This window comes from Primulina eburnea, chromosome 8, assembly GCF_022965805.1.
Source record: "Primulina eburnea isolate SZY01 chromosome 8, ASM2296580v1, whole genome shotgun sequence".
Classification (NCBI taxonomy): Eukaryota; Viridiplantae; Streptophyta; class Magnoliopsida; order Lamiales; family Gesneriaceae; genus Primulina; species Primulina eburnea.
The window spans coordinates 38544318-38563853 of NC_133108.1; the positions used below are offsets into that span (position 1 = coordinate 38544318).

The 19536-nt window shown below is 33.0% G+C and overlaps 3 protein-coding genes across 3 annotated transcripts; 2 read left to right on the forward strand and 1 right to left on the reverse strand.

The window, feature by feature from the left end:
- Nucleotides 1-2469: 2469 nt before the first annotated feature.
- On the forward strand, nucleotides 2470-6381 carry LOC140839603 (uncharacterized). The gene is made up of 10 exons (XM_073206431.1): nucleotides 2470-2919; nucleotides 3131-3311; nucleotides 3669-3802; nucleotides 3895-4007; nucleotides 4634-4757; nucleotides 4867-5022; nucleotides 5117-5269; nucleotides 5565-5644; nucleotides 5986-6035; nucleotides 6129-6381. Exons 1-10 carry the CDS (start codon nucleotides 2512-2514, stop codon nucleotides 6257-6259), a joined length of 1530 nt encoding a protein of 509 aa, XP_073062532.1. The 5' UTR covers nucleotides 2470-2511; the 3' UTR covers nucleotides 6260-6381.
- Nucleotides 6382-8108: 1727 nt separating this feature from the next.
- On the forward strand, nucleotides 8109-11563 carry LOC140839601 (uncharacterized). The gene is made up of 3 exons (XM_073206429.1): nucleotides 8109-8368; nucleotides 10355-10378; nucleotides 11057-11563. Exons 1-3 carry the CDS (start codon nucleotides 8179-8181, stop codon nucleotides 11356-11358), a joined length of 516 nt encoding a protein of 171 aa, XP_073062530.1. The 5' UTR covers nucleotides 8109-8178; the 3' UTR covers nucleotides 11359-11563.
- Nucleotides 11564-11897: 334 nt separating this feature from the next.
- On the reverse strand, nucleotides 11898-19071 carry LOC140839602 (two-component response regulator ARR12-like). The gene is given in 7 exon segments (XM_073206430.1): nucleotides 11898-12241; nucleotides 12350-13351; nucleotides 13353-13553; nucleotides 15997-16073; nucleotides 16162-16551; nucleotides 16745-16897; nucleotides 18298-19071. Coding segments are annotated over 7 exon segments (2028 nt in total). The 5' UTR covers nucleotides 18434-19071; the 3' UTR covers nucleotides 11898-12172.
- Nucleotides 19072-19536: the final 465 nt, after the last annotated feature.

Consider the following 19536-nt stretch of genomic DNA (forward strand, 5'->3'; position numbering starts at 1 on the left):
GTTCTTACTTTTTCTTCTGCGTATATGTAGTTTGTCACCATCTTTTTTATGAAGTATTAAAGACGTCATCTCATCTAACATCTCTCAAGTTCAAGAGCAGGAGGCTGTTGATTTGTCATTCAATTTTTGAATCATGGTGTTCGCGCTCAGACACATCGAGAATTGTTTGATTAGCAGCAGCCGGAGCAACGATATTGAAATAGACGGTATTTTACTTCAAAGTTCGTTGTATTTGGATTAGTTTTCTTCTTTTCCTGCCTCTTTCTTTTTCCCTTTTTCATTTACTTTTTAACTCGCTTCGAAATAGGATTAAAGTTTGTAAAGAAGTAAAAAAAATCATTTTTTGTAAACATCATCGGAGATCTGCCGAGGGTTGGGGCTTGGCGCTGAAGTTGTTCTTCCAATTAGAAACAATACCTATGGGGCATCAGGCTTAGATATCTCCAAGACAACTATTATAAGAGTAACCAAAGGTAAGTACAAAGTTGACATATTTACTTAGATCTAGCAGAGAAAAAGATGTTATTTTCCTATTTACTTTGGCTATTCTGATTGCTTTACTTGCTAAGTTGCGTTGAAAAATTCTAGCCTTGCGTTTATTCAATAGGGAACATGATGGATGAGTTCAATCATTTTCTTTTGAACCCATTGTAGTTTCTGAAGTAGGCCCCCGACTGAGTTCACGAGGAATTACTGTGGTTGTATTTCTCATACTTTAATTTGTAATCAGTTGAATTACTGTGGTTTCTGAAATAGGCCCCCAATTGAGTTTTTGTTCCAGTCCTTTGGGTTAGTACGATAGACTGTAGTTTAATATATATACATATATATATATATATATATATATATATATATATATATATATATATAAATTATTGATTTTTACCGTTGTATTTTTTCATGAAAAGTGGACATGAGATAAGAAATCTAGTGTTCACAAAGATTTCAGACAAGGAACCCGAATTCAACCTGAAACATCTTTCTTACGGCTCGTCAAATAATTTTCAATCATGGTCCTTTCGATAATACATATAATAACAAAAAAAGAAAATCTATGGTTGATATCTTTCTCATTAGATATGTAAGCATGCAAAATTCAGATATATCACGTGTGTGTGAATAATTTAGAAAACGAAATACAATTAGTCTGTTAAGATTGATTGATCTGTATCCGACAATTGGCGAAAAATTGTGTGAGACGGTCTCACGGGTCGTATTTTGTGAGACGGATTCTTATTTGGGTTATCCATGAAAAAATATTACTTTTTACACTAAGAGTATTATTTTTTATTGTAAATATCGGTAGGATTTATCCGTCTATCAGATAAAGATCGTCTCACAAGAGACATATTCTTGGTAATTTTGAATGAAAATAATTGAAAATCAATACTGCTTTCTAGATGAGTAATTTCAAATGTCTCCACGCAAATATAGCACAATAGTCGACATATGATTATCTTGAGGAAAAACTCTGATTTATAATTTCTATTTTTTCTAATTTATATTTGTAACCAAATATAATGATTGATACCAAAATTTTAAGGAGCCGTGATGCAAATATAATTTCTCTTGGAAAAATATATTGTTGGCCTTCAAAATTAACTTTCTCATGTGTCAATCTTGTGAGACACATGGAAAATATTTTTTTTCACAAAAAATATCACTTTTTATTGTTAATATGAAAATAATTGACACGCATATCACAAAAACCTGCACTTTTTATTGTTTATATTCCATCACATAAGATTTTTTTTACTAAATATTATGAGATTATGTTTACTAATATTAATGCGTATGATGATTACATCAAAATATATAAATTATAATGCATATAGAAATACTTTTCATCTAAATCCTTCAAACAAACCAGAAAAAAAACAAAAAAAATTAATATCTCGGACAAAAAAACTTGGCATGGTCTGCATGAGGTGAACTCTATACCCACTTGATTGAGCTGTCAATGTTGCAGCATTGCATGTTACGCATACAATTCAACCACAATCATCTCAGCAATATCTTCTTAGAAAATTCCAAAACTAAAGCTGTCACAATTTTTTTTGGATAAAACCCGTTTCAAGAATTTTATGAAGAGAACTTTACAGTATTTCCAAGTTTAAAACTAATATATTTACATATTTATTATCTATAAAATTTAGATTTTTCAAGAATTTCACCAAAAGGTTGCAGAATAAATGCATAAAATTATTGAAAGTGAAAATGGAAGGTGTCTTTGGTGTATAGATTTATCGAACGTTAAAATTCATTTTTTTCAGCCATGAGTGGCTTCGGTATGGAAATCTAGATCTAACCCAAAACTTGAGACGTTATTGTCAGATATGCGACAAGTAATGAGTAAACTCATGTTTCTGTATAGATATGTAAAATTTAAAAATTGTGAAATTATATGAAGACATGGTGTGACTTTGATACAACACAAGACTAGGGGAGTAGGGGACTATAACACTAAAACTCACATCACAGAATAAATATAAACAAAGTTTGTCCAAAGTTATGAAACTCTCTTCTCCACACACCACATACACTGGCATGGCTTCATTTTCATCAGTGATGTTTCTGCTACTAATTCTCAATGCCACTGTAATTCTATCAGCAGCATCACTTCCAGCTTATTTTCCCGGGCTTCTCCAGTCTTCACTAGAGAAGAGTGGAAAGATTTCGAAGCCAAAAACACCATACGAAACCCGTTATTTTCCTCAAATCTTAGATCACTTCACATTTAATCCCAAGAGTTACAAGATTTTCTATCAGAAGTACCTGATCAACAGCCAGTACTGGCAAAGGGGAGCCCCCATCTTTGTTTACACTGGGAATGAAGGAGATATTGATTGGTTTGCTGAAAACTCTGGCTTCCTACTTGACATTGCTCCGAAATTTCATTCCCTCTTAGTTTTCATCGAGGTATCATGAAAGTTCCAAATTTCATTCGTCTCTCAGCCACTACATAATAAGCTGCATGTCGCCAATCTAAAGGGCCTTTTAAATATGTGCACGTGGCTCAGCATTCTGCACTTGTATGAAAATGGTCTCTTTTTAAGACCTGAAGCATGATGTTTGATTATAAGGCTTATTTTTTTTTTATTTTTTTTTGGTGATAAATTCCGACTTTTAGCATAGGTTCTATGGAGAATCACTACCTTTTGGGAAGAACTCTTACAAGTCCGCAAAGACATTGGGATACTTGAATTCACAGCAAGCATTGGCTGATTTCGCAGTTCTGATAAGAAGTTTGAAGCAAAACTTATCTTCTGAGGCATCCCCTGTTGTGGTTTTTGGAGGATCCTATGGAGGCAGTGAGTCCAAATTGTATTCCCTTCCATAATATAATATGTTTACCAAAAAGAAACGTGATATTTTAACTTTCCATAAAAAAATTATAAACTCGGGTTCCTCACTCCACAGTCATTAGAAGTGAAGTTTTCTGGTGAGACTTCTGCGGCTCTTCATGTGGATTTTGTTCTCATATGCACTGCATTCTTGGCCTTGCCAGCTAATTGGGTTTTTGGAATTTTTCTCGTTTTGCATTCAAATATTTGTCCTTTGTTTGTTCTGTTTCTTGATATGATATCAATTATTATGGTTGATTGGCACCATGGTTTCTCGCTAATGCAATTTTTTTAGCTCAAACAAAGTATTTTTTTTGTTTGCAGTGCTTGGTGCTTGGTTTAGGCTAAAATACCCACATATAGCCATTGGAGCACTGGCATCCTCTGCCCCAATCTTGCAATTTGATAGCATTACTCCATGGTCTAGCTTCTATGATGCTGTTTCTCAAGATTTCAAGGTTTTCTCTAAAATCAAAACAAAAAATTAGTGAACTCACCATATAAAAAAGGCTAAGAAAAAAAAATGTTGGAATAAACTCGTTTTCGACAGGATGCAAGTTTAAATTGCTATGAAGTGATAAAGGGGAGTTGGGCAGAAATGGATGCTATTTCGACGGATAAAGAAGGTTTAGCTCAACTTAGCCGCCATTTCAGAGCTTGCAAGTAAGATTTCATAAAGAAAAACGATTTTTTTATTGGATAGCGCTAATTTCTTCTAGTGTCTTCCGTGGCTGCCTCTATGATAAACATAAGAAATATAGATAGTATCTGGGGTGCTGTATAGTTTCAAATATTTCAAGTGCACCTAATACTATAATACTATATGAGTAGGTCTCTTGTGAGACGGTCTCACGGATATTTATCTGTGAGACGGGTCAACCCTACCCATATTCACAATAAAAAGTAATAAAATGTAATACTTTTTCATTAATGACCCAAATAGATATCTGTTTCACAAAATACGACCCGTGAGACCGTCTTACACAAGTTTTTGTCATACTATATAGAACTTTTGCTATAGCGTTCGGTTATATAACTGGTCTCAAAGCGACTTTGTCGTGTATTTGATTTCCACGAGTTGCAACATAGTGCAGGGGAATAGTCCCAAAATAATCATTGATCCAATTGCCTTGTGTGGCTACCTACATTACAAAGCAACTGAAATATGATGCTTGTACTACTCTAGGACTTACAAGCTATAGTTTTTGCCTTAATGGCAAACTGCTTGGAACTATACTTTTAGTTGAACAAATTAAGTTGTCTGTAAAAATGTGTGCCTCGTGTTCCAGAGAAGTTACTTCAATTGAATCGGCCCGGAACTGGCTATGGGAAGCCTTCGTTTACACAGCGATGGTTAATTATCCAACACAAGCTAACTTTATGAAGCCACTACCAGCCTACCCTGTGACAGAGGTGCGGCGTGGATCGCCTATATATTATTCATTACGACAGACAACTGGTTTTTGAAGATTTTCGGATCCCTGGAATTGATTTATAACTTCCCTTTTCTTTTTCTGAGAAGATGTGTAAGATCATCGATGGATCTAAGCCAGGAGAAACCAAACTTAACAGAGTTTTCGCGGCTGCTAGCTTGTATTATAACTACTCGAAAACTGAAAAATGCTTCATGTTAGAAGATGAAACCGATGATCATGGCCTTCATGGTTGGGACTGGCAGGTTGATGAAATTCCTGAATAACAAACTATACCGAAATGCTAAATAAATTCATATGTTTTTTAATTTGTTTTCTTGATGTTCAAACGATGTTTAGGCATGTACAGAGATGGTTATGCCAATGATAGTTTCAAACGAGAGCATGTTTCCTCCATCTTCATTCAGTTACGAAGATTATGCTACCGATTGCTCGAAAAAGTATGGAGTGAGGCCCCGGCGTCATTGGATCACCACTGAATTTGGTGGAACTGTGAGTACACAATTCAAATTCAAGAAGTTAATGTCCTCATTTGGTATTTCTTAATTTTTAATGATATATTATATGTTAACAAATAAGAAGGTTATGTTCAAAGTAATGTAAAATCTAAATGCAGAATTTATAGCCCATATGAATACTAATAGTTAAGCCATTTTTATTGATGCGATGATCATCAGAAGTTAATGTGCCAAAATAAATCATGTTCTTGAAAAACAGTTGTTTTCTTCAAGATTTTAATGTTAGAAGCTTACTTCTCTTCATATGTTAAACTCCGGATGCTATACAGAACATTGAACAAGTTCTGAAGAGATTTGGCAGCAATATTATATTTTCCAATGGATTACAAGACCCGTGGAGTAGAGGCAGGTCAGTTGGAAAGAAACTGTGTAATTTACTAGAGACATTTTCGTAGCTTTGAGATTATTCTTGAAATGGATACACAAACACATACCCATATATGATGTTAGCATAACCGATGTGAAACCATGATATTACAATCTCTTGTTTTTAAGAACGTCTGCCCCATCAATATACTTGCATTAGGAATTTTGAGGTGGCTCCTACATGGTCGAGAGGAGCATCCAGGCATGACCCGAGCTCGGATATCATGTTGATGTATCTGAGCTGATGTATTATGCAGCCACACGTCATTGATTAGCATTGCGTTTAATTACTTATCTGATAAATATCGTTTTGGCTATATCTAGTGTTTTGAAGAACATATCTGCTAGCATTGTGGCACTTGTGGCAGAACAAGGTAGTTTTTCAGCTAACAACTCTCTCATCTCTCAAAGAATCGAATGCTTTCCATTAGTATTGCTGATGCTTATATCTCACTTGCTCGAAACAGGAGCACACCACACAGATTTACGTGCTGCGACGAGCAGCGATCCCGAATGGCTGATTCATCAGAGAAATCAAGAAGTTGAGATCATCAAGAAATGGATATCAGATTATCATCTTGATATGAAGCAGGAATGAACAGCCTGGTCATGTAATATCTGCATCAAGTTAAAGTGCAAAAAACATGGTACAAAAAGCGATCATGTCTTGTGGCACAATCACTATGTTGAATCTTTTGAAATGTCCCATCTCTTTACAAACTGATATTCTGATTATAAATTCGTAAATGTTTCATTGGCTTAAAAAATTTATGAAAACTATACTTACCTAAATTACATCACTCTCCATTTTATTTAGAGTGGATTTCTTATGAGACGGTCTCACGAATCTTTATCTGTTAGACGAGCCAATCCTACCGATATTCATAATAAAAAGTAATATTCTTAACATAAAAAGTAATAATTTTTTATGGATGACCCAAATAAGAGATCTGTCTCACAAAATACGACCAGTAAGACCGTCTCACGCAAGTTTTTGCCTTTTATTTATTAGTTTTAGCAAAAAAAAATCAAAATATTAAGGGATTTAAAGGGATTTGTTTTAATCATGAAGCATGCATATATCTGTTGTTAAAACAAAAATATTATCATTTGAGCTTATTCTACCTTAACTTAATTAAGACATGGATGAAATTCTTGCTCTAATTTATTATATACTATTACCTGATGCGCGCGTGACATATTTTTTAAATTCTTTTATAATTTTAATAAAATTTTGTAATTAATCGAATATATATTATAAAATAAGATAATATTATTATTAAATTATGTCACTCGTTTCATTTATTTCTTAAAATTATTTTTTTATCTTCTTAACACCGATAGATTTATATACATATAAGAGCATGGATAGAGACAGTTGTTTTCCAATTGTGAATCGACAAAATTACCATCACGTAAACCATCTTTTATGTATACATCATGAAACACAAAATGAGTAATTTTGTAAAGTAGTTTAATTATTAGGCATAAATGATGCAAAACGAAATTGTTATCTTGACCCATCAAATTCATAGCATATGTACGTGACTTCCAAATTCAAATATGCCTCAATATTTCAATTCAGATCAATTAGATCGGGAAAATTAGCCTTCAATCCTCAGTCGTCGATTTCTTTTGTGTTCAGTCTCTGGAAACTTTTTTAGTACCACATTTCCACATGAAATATACCACATTTCCACATGAAGTGTACCACATTTTGTATGACATAGTACCACAATTTTGTGAGTAGAGAGTGAACCCAAAGAAATTTTTTGATTGGGGATTTTTCACCAACTTTCCGTTAACTAATCATTTCTAACTTCTCATTTTTTCAAAGACTCATTTTCTATGCATTAATACAAATCAATTTTGCTAAAATAAATCTTCATCATCAGGTAACAACTCCTCCGTGCCTCAAGAAAAACAAAGAATTTTGTGGATTGAAGGTAATGTTTTCCAATTGTGAATTGGAAAAACTAACCCGACATCTTCACTTTGATGTGCAAACCATAATATATTACATAGATATTTTGGTCAATTTATTTATGTACGAGGGGCATATATTGAAAAAAAAATTGCAGAGTAACAATTAGGGATTGATAAATATATCAGGATATTTTGGTCAAACTAATTAGAACATCTTGATTTTTTTTTAAATTTATAGTTCACTACTATCAATGATTGTAATAGAGTTTTGATATTATTTCTAATTAAACTTCTAGAATAATCTAAAATAAAATTTTAATTGTGAATTTAATACATAAAATTAATCAAAGATAAGCTCGAATAACTCAAAAGTTATACATCACTAAAATAAGTCAATATCATTAATTTTTTTATTATTATTAATTATTTTTCGAACTTCCCTAGAATTAATTTGATGACATGAATGTTATTCATATATCTTAATTATTTTGCATTTTCCGAGTTGGTGTTAATTGATTTCAATCGATGGATCATAATAATAATAATGAACCAGTGTAGATCATACATCGTTTCCAGTTCCCACACACAAAGATGAACAGAAGATCTGGGGCTTGCCTGCGTTGTTGCTTGGTGATTTTCGCAGTTGTTTCTGCACTCTGTGTGTCTGGCCCGGCTCTGTACTTCAAATTCAACAAGGGTTTGAAATTCAAAGCTTCTTCAGCTTGTCCTCCGTGCGTCTGCAATTGTTCCCCGCCTCAATCCCTTCTTCAGATTGCACCTGGTATGATATCCTCAACTCTCTTGTGGTTTTTATTGTCCGATTTTCACTCATTGTGGTTTCAGTTTATGGGTTCATGGGTCATGGTGTGATTTCTTGATTATTTGGTGTTTCTCCTGTGGTCGTATTTTTTTAATCGACTTTTATTATTTCTATGACGATTTCCTCCATACGAGAATGAAAATCTGATCTGGGTATTGCTGGATTTATTACTTCTATCTCCTTTTCTGTCCTTCCTTGACCTGGTGTTATTTGTGCCTTATGATATCACACTCCAAGCTGCCAGTAAGTGTGGGTTCTTATTTTCTTGCAGTACAAATGGGAGCAATTTATTTACATGTGTTGATTCAAGCTTACATTCTTGTGTTGTGCACACGTTTAGTTTGTCTTGCGATCACCAAATCACAGTATTGTGTTGGGAAGTGTAGTGCTCGTGAGAAACCCACGTGATGCAAGAATGGCCACTAGCATAGTAAATGCCCTTGATTCGTAGCTCACCGTTGGTAGGTTTTGGAAGTTAAGAAAGGTTGATCAAGATAACAAATCTGAAAAGATCGCTTCAAGATATTATGAAAGATGATGCAATTAGATGATATCCCATGTTTTTTGAAGTTAATAAAATTTATCTCATTGGATGAGTTGGCATATAGCTTGTACATGGTTATGATTGTTGTAGCTTATCACTTCAATGATAATAAAATTAAAGGATAGATGGGATTGGTTTTTGTCTCAACTGCAGAATTAAAGCGAAATTAGTACTTTTCCTCTTATATCTTGTGGCTTAAATAGCGAGTAGTTTTTCTGAATGACCTTGCAATATTGCAAGGGGGTTCTGAGCAGTGTTGTAATCGTTTTAATTTTATTAAGGTATAACGAAACAGACAAAAAATGGAATAAATCAGGGAATATATAGTAACATCAGGTTTGTGACCTTCCTTTTCTGTCTCTACTTAATTGCTTGTATGCAAGGTTGCAACTAAGTTGTTGCCAGAGGGACAATATTGTCCATTTAAATGAACTCTTGATACTTGAAATAGCATGTTCCCTGCATCTTAGCTATCATCCAGACAATCTATAGATCATCATTATCTGCAATCTTACATTCATTCTGTCACGAGTTCTACTGTTTATTTTCTTTTCGAATCTCATTTCACTCGAAATAGAACTATTACTGACAAAACTAGTGAACAATTTTCCCCAAAAACCGAATATATTCTTCTGCAAATATTTTATATTTGACTCCTAAACTCTAATCCTGTGTCACTCAGTACAAATGCTGTTTCTTATTGTTCCCATCTATTATTGTATGGATACCTCGCAACAATTTGCTAATGTATAGACAATGAGATTCCATTGACAAGGGCCAATTCCAATAGTCTTCAAGAATATCCTGATGTTTTATACGTTTCTGTGATATGTTCTTTGATATAAGGATATCAAATGGACCATTTTTTGGCTCATAGGTCTAGACATATATCCGAACTCAGATTGATAAATATTTTATGAAGTTGTGCATTTCTAGAGTAGTTGCTAGACCATGTATCTCCTTTCACACTGTGCATAGTTTGTATTGTATCTTTAATAACTATGTGAATGGTTTTTATGCGAGATATTAGAAGATTGACGTGGCTATTCAGTTTAATTGTAAAAGATGCATTTACTTGCTATAAATTGTGAACAGCCTCAATCTTAATGTTCGCAGGTTGCAGTAGGAGGATTGAGGGGTGATTGAATCAATATTTTGTTAATCCAACTGACATTTGTTGTTACGCTGTTTTGTATCATTTTCGTATCTGTAATATGTTGGATTGTCAGAGAACATTTCTGCATATTTTTCACGCACTTCTAGTTCTTTTACTTTCATTTCCTACTTAATTTATTTTTCTTGTCTAATTACATTTTAAAACTCAAATTATTTAATTCCTCTTGTTCTGAATCCGAAAACACGACTTTGTTAATGCTTTCAACTTTGTTTTTCTTTTTCTGCAGGGTTGGCTAATCTTTCTGTTACAGGTAAGGATTGTGTTGAAAGCATCTGTCGTCCCCCCACCCCGCACCCTAACCCCTATCATATCATTTTGAAGCAATTCTGGTAAAATGTGCACTGTACGATGGTAGCCAAGATTCTAAACCATGGCACCAACTGCTTTAATTTCATTTATTTCTTCTTCTTTTGATTGTCTAGTCAACTTCATAGGCTGAAATTACAGCTTTATATCTCTCTTTTGTTTTTGTGTTTTCTGGAAAATAAATGTTTTTTGGAAAATGTATTGGAGCATGTGATATGCTTGTTTGATTTTATTTTCTGAAGTAGAGATATTTTTTTCAATTGTAGATATCATATCATGTCGAGTTTAAGTTAGTGATTTCTCATTATAAATGTATAGTTTTTAAATAACATATGTAGTATGTCAGAATTCAATTATAGTAAAATAATATAGTATTTTTGGGGAGTAGAGAATAGCTAAGTTAGAAGGTGGTGAGATTTGAAAATGGGTAGAAAGGAATCGTGGATAGATAATGAAAATTAGAATATAATTTTTGGATTCATTTTCAAGATCGGTGAGGGTATAATAGATGAAACCAAACATGCTCAATGTTATGATCTTTTGATATTTGAATTTCAGTTGGCTAAATCATAGCTTCTTTTCTGAATCATAAATGAATTGATCAACAAATTTTCATTGACAGATTGTGGGAAAGATGACCCTGATCTCAAGGAGGAGATGGAGAAGCAATTCGTGGACTTGTTATCGGAAGAGCTGAAACTGCAAGAAACAGTTGATGAAGAGAATTCCCGACATATGAACCTCACCTTTGGCGAGGCAAGAAGATTGGCTTCTCAATATCAAAGGGAAGCTGAAAAATGCAATATTGCCACAGAAACTTGTGAGGGAGCTCGGGAGCGAGCTGTGGTGCTTCTCACCAAAGAAAAAAAGATAACTTTGCTTTGGGAACGAAGAGCTCGCCAACTTGGCTGGGAAGGTGAGTAAATATAACCATAAGCCATGTATCTACTGGTCCATGATGAGAATGAAGTACTGAAAGGAAGATTATTCATTGGTAAATCATTTGCTTTTGCTGCCTTCTACTACTTGTATCTTATATTTTGGTAGAATGTGCTAAACTGGTGCACTCAAATTCTGAAAGATGTGGAACTTATCTGGCAATTTATATGCGAGGACTTTTCTATGCGAACTTCTGGTGATAAACAACATTTTAATTAATACCTATTACTCTGGTCCCATTTTAGCAATAAGAACATTCCATGTGACTCTTTCTTCTCTATGATTCATTTCCTCGGAGTCTCTTTCATTCGTAATATGTATGTTGTGCACAAGTTTGCATTAGACGAGACAACACTGTATGCGTGTAAACATATCAGATGCGTCAGTACCATTTATAAATGGATTCGGAGAAAGCAATTCAATAGTAATCGTGGCAAGAAAAATTGGGGAATGTATTACTTAATTTACGTGTCTTTCCAAAGCAATCATGTATTTAAAAAAAAAAAACAAGAAACTTATTTAAAAAAAATCCTGGGAGCGACGGCTAGATTTGCCGTCATCACCACAATGCCTTTGTTCATAATTTTGGTTACCAAGAAAGAAAGAGTCTACATCTCCTCATGATAGCACCTACACTACCGTTCTCAACTGCAATTAGACAAGGAAAACAAATAAACAAAGATAAATTCAAGCATACTACCATGATTCAGAATGAAATCGCAGATTACATATACACAAACTCCAGAAGACAAATTTTGTTGTTTTGCACTCCACGAGAAATAGTTGTCCCTGGAGTGCATCATATGCCTTGTCCGAAAGCATAATCATCAAATCTGAAGTCACAATTTGACGTCGTTTCATCCTGTTCCTACACAAAAAACACACGAGATATTGGTATTACTCAAGGAACTAGAGATATGTATTGATATGACGAGCATGTATAGAATAACATGGTTGTGTTCTAAGTCTACAGTACCCGTTTGATCATTGCATTCATCAAATCGTCCAAGGAGTCGTAACTTTGATGAACGAAGCCACCTAGCAGCTTTGGTTGCTCCAAAAGGAAGTTCTCATTGGACCTTTCTCTAGATTCCATAGCAGATTTGTCACTCTCGTTTTGCTGCACAAGACTTAAAACACCTCCACTTGATCTGCCATTTACAAACTCGTCCATCTTCGGCTCAAATATTCCACTATTATTGGCCAGACTATGGTTTAAGGGAGAGATGATACCATTTTCCGGATTTTGAGAATTTAAGGAACCAAAAGCATTATTTGGGTTGTGCCTGTAATTCTGCTTTTGTTCTCCCCATCTCTGGTTTGTGGTTTGATTTGTGGTCTGAGCATCACAGACCAAATCTTGGCAAGACCTCACCCTTGATACTTGAAGAGGCACTGAAGAAGCAACAATGGGGTTGTTCTGAGAATAAGAACCATTTGAAGAGTTATTGTCTCTCATACTATTGAGAGGCAACTGAGGATGAAAAGGATTAATAGAAAGCAAAGAATTTGGCTGCATTTTGGGCAGTTCAGTGGTGTTTTGCCAGGTCTCATTATATTTACCAGGATCCAGCAGATTGGAGGAACAAGGGATACCAGTATTGAAGGATTCCGAGCTGAAAGAAGCCATGTTATTGGAAGACGGGTTTCCAAAGCCCCCAACAAGCACCATGGCATTATTTCCATCACTGTTAAACAAGTTGCTAGAGCCACCAATCGCAGCTCCCGGATCTGTAAATGTATTGGCAGCGGCAAAGATTTTTGAATCATTCATACCATTGAAATTTAGACTGCCTTTTTGTTGTATTTGATCTAGATCCAATGATGGTATCCCTTGAAATAAACTCGAATTTAAACATGGGGATGAGAGGACTGGGTGTGTTTTCCCAATCAAGTTACTAGAGTTTGGAGAATGATTCGGTTGGACTAGAGAAGATTGCGTGAGATTATGAAGGTTCATGTTAGAAGGACTATTTAGTCCTCCCGAGTATGCCACTGGTCGCATAAGGTGATAAAGCAACATTTCCGAGTCTTCCTGGTCCAGACATAGCACGAAAATCTCCGAGCCCATCCAATGAACCCATTCGCATGAAAGGGGAATCCTTAATCCCAAAAGCAGCAGCCATATTTGCTTGTTGGGCAGTGACGTGGCTGATTCTTTTCAGGTAAAGCCTATACTTCTACAAGAAGTTAAATACATTGAGATCGAATCCTTTTATATTATTTTGGTTATACTAGCTAGCATAATAACTTAAAAATCAATTAAATTATGGATTTGATCAATGCAAAAATCATGATTTACACAAGTGAAGCATATTAAAAACAAATAATTATCGATTTAAAATCCTCATGACTAACTCATCGAAATAATATCAAAACTAATGAAACAATAATATTGACAGTAAAATATAACTCATAATATTCAATTAAATAATATTTAACACGAATTTTTTTACATTATGTTTTTAGAATTCTATATCACATATAATTAATTTTATATCAGACTCAATCTTTTGTAGACTCACATTGATGAATAACAATTTCTTGTTAAATACAATTTTAAAATAATAATAAATCAACATATATAATGAAATACACCTTCAGATAAAATTTTATAGTAAATATCAAATAACATAAAATAATCTGATACAATACTTATTAAATACAAATTTTAAACTATTGATATGATTTTCATCGTTAAATTTTAAATATAACTAAATAAATAAACTTTCTTAAATTAGTCAGTTTGATTTCAAAAGAATTAAATAAAGATATTAAATATCATATGTAAAAGATCTAATACCTTGACAAATGTTAACAAATTATCATTATAATTATATTTATTACAAATATTATGTCATATTTTGTTTTACAGTAAAAAATAACTTATGTGTCTTTTAATTACTCATTAATATATCTTTTCATGCATCATATATTTAAGATTTTAACTGATGATTGATTTTGACAATCAAATGTATATAATTTTTTATTTATATAATTTAATAAAATAATCATGCCAATAACATATATATTTGTTATAGATAATTTTTTTTTCAAATTTTCATATATATTTTTTAATTTATACTCTTTTTTAAAATCAAAATCAAAATTATATAGGTATTACATTGTAAATTTTCACATGGATAGCTATTATCTCACTTGGAAAAAAATATATGCAAATATATAATTTTTTTACAATAAAGTAATTTTCATATACATTAGTTATGAAAAATTATTAAAAATATATATAATTTATAATTTTCATCAAACCTTCGTATATGAATCATTGTTATTATTATTATTTTTTGGGAAATTGATTATTCTAGTTCATTTCAAAGTCATAAATTTTAAAATGACCTTCTTTATTATACATTTTGTATTATGTCTTATATAATTCAAAAAAATCTAAAATATCATTTTTCTATGAACACACATGTTCTATTTTCGTGATTCATTTGTTTAATTATCTATTATTTCTCTTTTTGAGAGTTTCTTTAACATTTGTTCTGTTTTATTTAATTTATAATATATTATTTTTTTAATATTGCTTACTTAAATCAATAAACATATTTTAATAAAATTATGAATTGTTAGTTTTAATTAGTGCATACGAAACCACCAAGTTTATAATATTCTAATTAAACCTACAAATTATCAAAAAATCACGACAATAATCAAGTCAAATATTAAAAAAAATTAAAATCAAAATTTGAGCAATCAATTCTAGACAATATATTCTAATGATTTGACATAAACAAAATTGATAACATAATGGGTTTGACATAGTCCATATACCTACGCACACAGTAATATCAATATAAAATCAAATTTTTTGCGTAAAAATTAAGTGGAAAAAAAGGAAATTCATATTTGTTTAAAGAAATAGGATTGATAAGTTCATGGCCACTCTGTACGCATGAAATTGATGAGATAATAAAATACATAGTTTGAGATGAAATTGATGGCTAATAGAATTTAAATAGATAGGAAATATTGTTGTAATTTGATATGATAAAAAGATTGTTTTGGTAAATTAATTTAATTGAAAACTAAAATTGATTATAGTAGTTGTGTGAAGTCCATTTAAGAAAATCTCTCTTATTTTTTTATGTATTTACGTGTGCTTAATTCATATTTATATATATACTTCTTATGCTATATTTATCTTGTTATTCTACTATTTTATATATAGTTAATTTTTTCAAAAATCTTCTTTTAATGCTATAATTTATCACTAAATCAGAAATTCCACAAAAATATAATTACAAAATTACATTAAAATCATAAAAAAATATGTAAAGAGAAAATTAAAAAGATAAAACATTTAATGATAATATAAAGATGAATTATTTGAGAAAATTAATATAGGAGTTGCATTTTATCCTTGAAGTGATATGAATTACATAGTGATAATTCATCAGCGTTTAGAATTTTACTTATATATCCTTATTAAATTTTTGGATTTGTATTGATAAGGAGATCATTTTTATTTTTTCACAACTGGAAAACAAAGCCCATGGTACACGTTTTTATATGCATATAGATATATAGATACTAGATTATTTGTAGTTTTAGGTGCAAAATCTAATGGATCACAAGCCATTGAGAATAAAAAATTAGTACCTGGAGATGGCTAGCCACATTTTCCCGAGTAAGCCCTTCAACATTCATCATGTCGAGAATCCTTTTAGGAACAGCTTCTACATTGAGAAACGGAATAAAATAACGGGGACATCGACATGCAAAACAAATTCAGTAAAAAAAAAGGTAAAAGGTGGATGAATTTACTCTCAATTCCTAAATGATTCACGGCTGCAACAAACTTCCGATGAAGCTCAATAGACCAGACTACGCGAGGCTTCTTTTGTGCTCCAGGATCTTCACTTTCATTTTCATCATCTTCTCCATCATCTTCCTCATCCTTTCTTTTTCGATTAAATTTCCCATGGAGATCTTCGTTCCCTGTTGTTGGAGATACATGACCTTCTCCACTGCCTGTCTGAGCATTCACTTGATCAGTGGATGCATTCTGGTTCTTTGAATCAAACTTCTTTCTCCTAAGTACGTGTTGCCATATATTCCTCAGCTCCTCAATCCGAACAGGTTTCACCAAATAATCACAAGCACCGTGAGTAACCCCTTTCATTACAAGTTTGGGATCACTATTTGCTGACAACACTGCCACCACAAATGGTCGAAAAAACTCCAAGATCAGAGATTCAGAGCTATTATACTGGCAATTCCACACTATATAATAATTGCATATTGACATCTTCGAACAAGAATCAAAACCCAAAAGGAAGATTCGAACTTGGTCCCAAGTCTCTTGTCTATCAGGAGAAACAAGGTTAAAAGCAAAAAATGAACTTACTAATGACAGGTAAATCCATTTCGAGACCAACAAGTTCAAGCAGCTTAAAACCATCCATGTCTGGCATGTGCACATCACTGATAACCAGGTCAAATCTGTCTTTATTTTCTCTCAACATCGTCAACGCCATACGAGCCTGACTCATTGTAGTAACTGCAAGAACCACAAATCAATTTCATGAAAGAAAAATTCAGCCATTAAACAAGACTTAAAATAAAATATGACATTAGAGATGAGCTTGGACATGATTTTGAGTAAAAATGGCATTAAAAGTATGTGATCTGTAATGAAGCACCATAAATTACAACAAATAAATCAAAATTTGTAGAACAAGATTCCAGAGCAATGACCTGGACCATAGTTACTAGAAGCACAATGAGCCCCAAGGCAAAGGGCATTGAGGAGTCTAGGCGCAATGCATTGGCAAGTCACTCACATTAAATGAGGCATCCTACTCGATACAATGACAGAATCCAAAATTTGAACAAATTACGTTACGTATAACCTAACAAACTCTTTAACGACAATTAACAAATATTCATTACTCTGCTTGCAATAATGAATGAGTATTTCTCATGTTATAATGTATTTGGCTATTTGCTATCGCCATCAATAAGAAGCGCTTAAAAGATGCCTAGAGCATCGAGAGTGCATCAAAGTTGGGACATACAGTTGAGACATGCTAGAGGTGCCAAGGCTGAGCCTCGCGGAGCACAGAGCCTAAATCAGCCCTTTATGGGTTTTTAATACACTCTGGACCAATAGAACTGGTAAACTGAGAATTCAAATTTCATTATTCGAATCATAGTGCAATTCCAAGAAAAATCAAAATTTTAAACAGCAGCACATTCAATGATAAAGAGGGCAGGCTGCTTTGGCTAAGTACAGTATCATTCTAGATCCCTAAGTTGTTAATGTTAATTAATCCTCTATGAATCAAATAGACGATTCTGTACGTTCCCAGCATTTGGCAACAACTTAAAAGTAAACTCGACAGAAATCAAAATATCGGGTTTTGGACCTATTTTAAAGGTTCTCTAAGTTCATAATAGATGGCAGTCTGCTGATTATCATATTACGAACCAAAAACAAGACTTAAAACTAGGAGAGTAGGAAGCACATAGACATCAATTAACAGAATTAAATGAAATTACAAACCAGAAATTTTCAGATATTAAATAAAAAGGACAAAATGGAAGCTGAACGAGCAGATCAACAAGATATAGAAGCAAACAACATCAGGTTATGAAAGAATTCCAGAAGGCATAATTAACTTTAACGTCTGAGAGTTCTGAATCCTGATGACATACTCGAGAATTGGAAGATTTACACACACAAAATTTGAAATACTGAAATATTCATAACCATAACCAAGTCAACCCGGATATTGATGAATGAAAGCAGATTAGTAAAGAATCAATCAACATGACTTGAACTAAAATCCAAAGTAATAATAATGATAATAAATCAAGAAATTTCAAAACAAATATAGGATGCCACTCGACAAATCCACTGAACAAGAATCATCAACACAAAACAGATGAAAAACATACCATGGTACTGGCACTTCCTAAGCAAAGTTTCCAGTAACTTCAAGCAAATCGGGTCATCATCAACAGCAAGAACACGCAGGCCCGCTGGAAACATATCAGATTTTTCATGGTCAAGAATGATTTTCTCCACAATCATTTTGCACACCCCACAAAATTCGAACAACCCAGATGGGAAACACGCAGATCAAACCCTAAAGATGGGATCTTTGGCACCGACAGTCAATTTCTTGAACACCCAACACAAGACCCAGATGCCAAAAGGCCTCCTTTAAAATGGAAACTTACCAAGAATCGGCAAGAATCAAAACAAAAACACGAAGTACACCGTGAGTGTGTGTAAATAGAGAGAGAGACGGGGGAAGGAAAGACTTGGCTTGAGAAAATAAAATCCGTACGTGTTGACAACGATGGTGATGGCCAGAACATAGTTAAAGGTTCCAAGGCAGCAAGGAACCAAATCGTATAACAACTTTCATCACTTTCTTCCTCCCTTCCTATAGTACCACTATGTGTGTGCGGTTTGTTCTTTTCCTTCAACTTTATACCCCTTTTCTTAGTGATTATGAATAATGACAAAAGGTTGATGTGTTACATATATATATATATATATATATATATATATATATATAATATAAACAAGGATATAGATACACGTATATGTGCGTGTCCAAGTGGGTGTGAATAATGGAGCTTTATGGTGTCAAATAATGGAAGCTTTCTTTATAATCTGCAACTTTTTTTCCTCTCTTTCTTCACTCAGATGGAGCCAGAAGGATGCAATTTTGGAAAGGGAAGACTTTTTTGTTATTATTCACTGTGTCATCCCCACCGAGAGGACCCCGTACACACCCACACTTGGTTCAAGAAATCCTGGCCCTTGATTTCCCTTCATCTTAGTACTATCTTAAATATCCAATTAATTATGTATAAATCGGGAGAAATTCCATATTTAAATATTGTTATATTGTTAATCATTAAATTATTTCTTTGTTTCTATATATGCATATATAGAAATATATGTATATTTTGGGGAGTTAATGCTAATGATGATCCCATTCACCTTTTATGGGAAATCATTTACGACATAAATAAATATTAGGATAATTGACAAAAACTTACGTGACATGTAAGATAGATCGTTTATTTGGGTCATTCATGAATACTTATTACTTTTTATGCTAAAAGTATTAGTTTTTTATCGTGAATATCGATATGATTGACTCATTTCACAGATAAAGA

What these genes read in the sequence shown, in the direction of transcription:
- LOC140839603 (XM_073206431.1), top strand. Translation starts at nt 2,512, where the DNA reads ATGAAACTCTCTTCTCCACACACCACATACACTGGCATGGCTTCATTT. An exon ending in CCACTGAATTTGGTGGAACT is followed by an intron (nt 5,270 to 5,564) that starts GTGAGTACACAA and finishes GATGCTATACAG; the next exon opens with AACATTGAACAAGTTCTGAA. An exon ending in GACCCGTGGAGTAGAGGCAG is followed by an intron (nt 5,645 to 5,985) that starts GTCAGTTGGAAA and finishes GGCTATATCTAG; the next exon opens with TGTTTTGAAGAACATATCTG.
- LOC140839601 (XM_073206429.1), top strand. Translation starts at nt 8,179, where the DNA reads ATGAACAGAAGATCTGGGGCTTGCCTGCGTTGTTGCTTGGTGATTTTC. An exon ending in CCTTCTTCAGATTGCACCTG is followed by an intron (nt 8,369 to 10,354) that starts GTATGATATCCT and finishes CTTTTTCTGCAG; the next exon opens with GGTTGGCTAATCTTTCTGTT. An exon ending in GGCTAATCTTTCTGTTACAG is followed by an intron (nt 10,379 to 11,056) that starts GTAAGGATTGTG and finishes TTTCATTGACAG; the next exon opens with ATTGTGGGAAAGATGACCCT.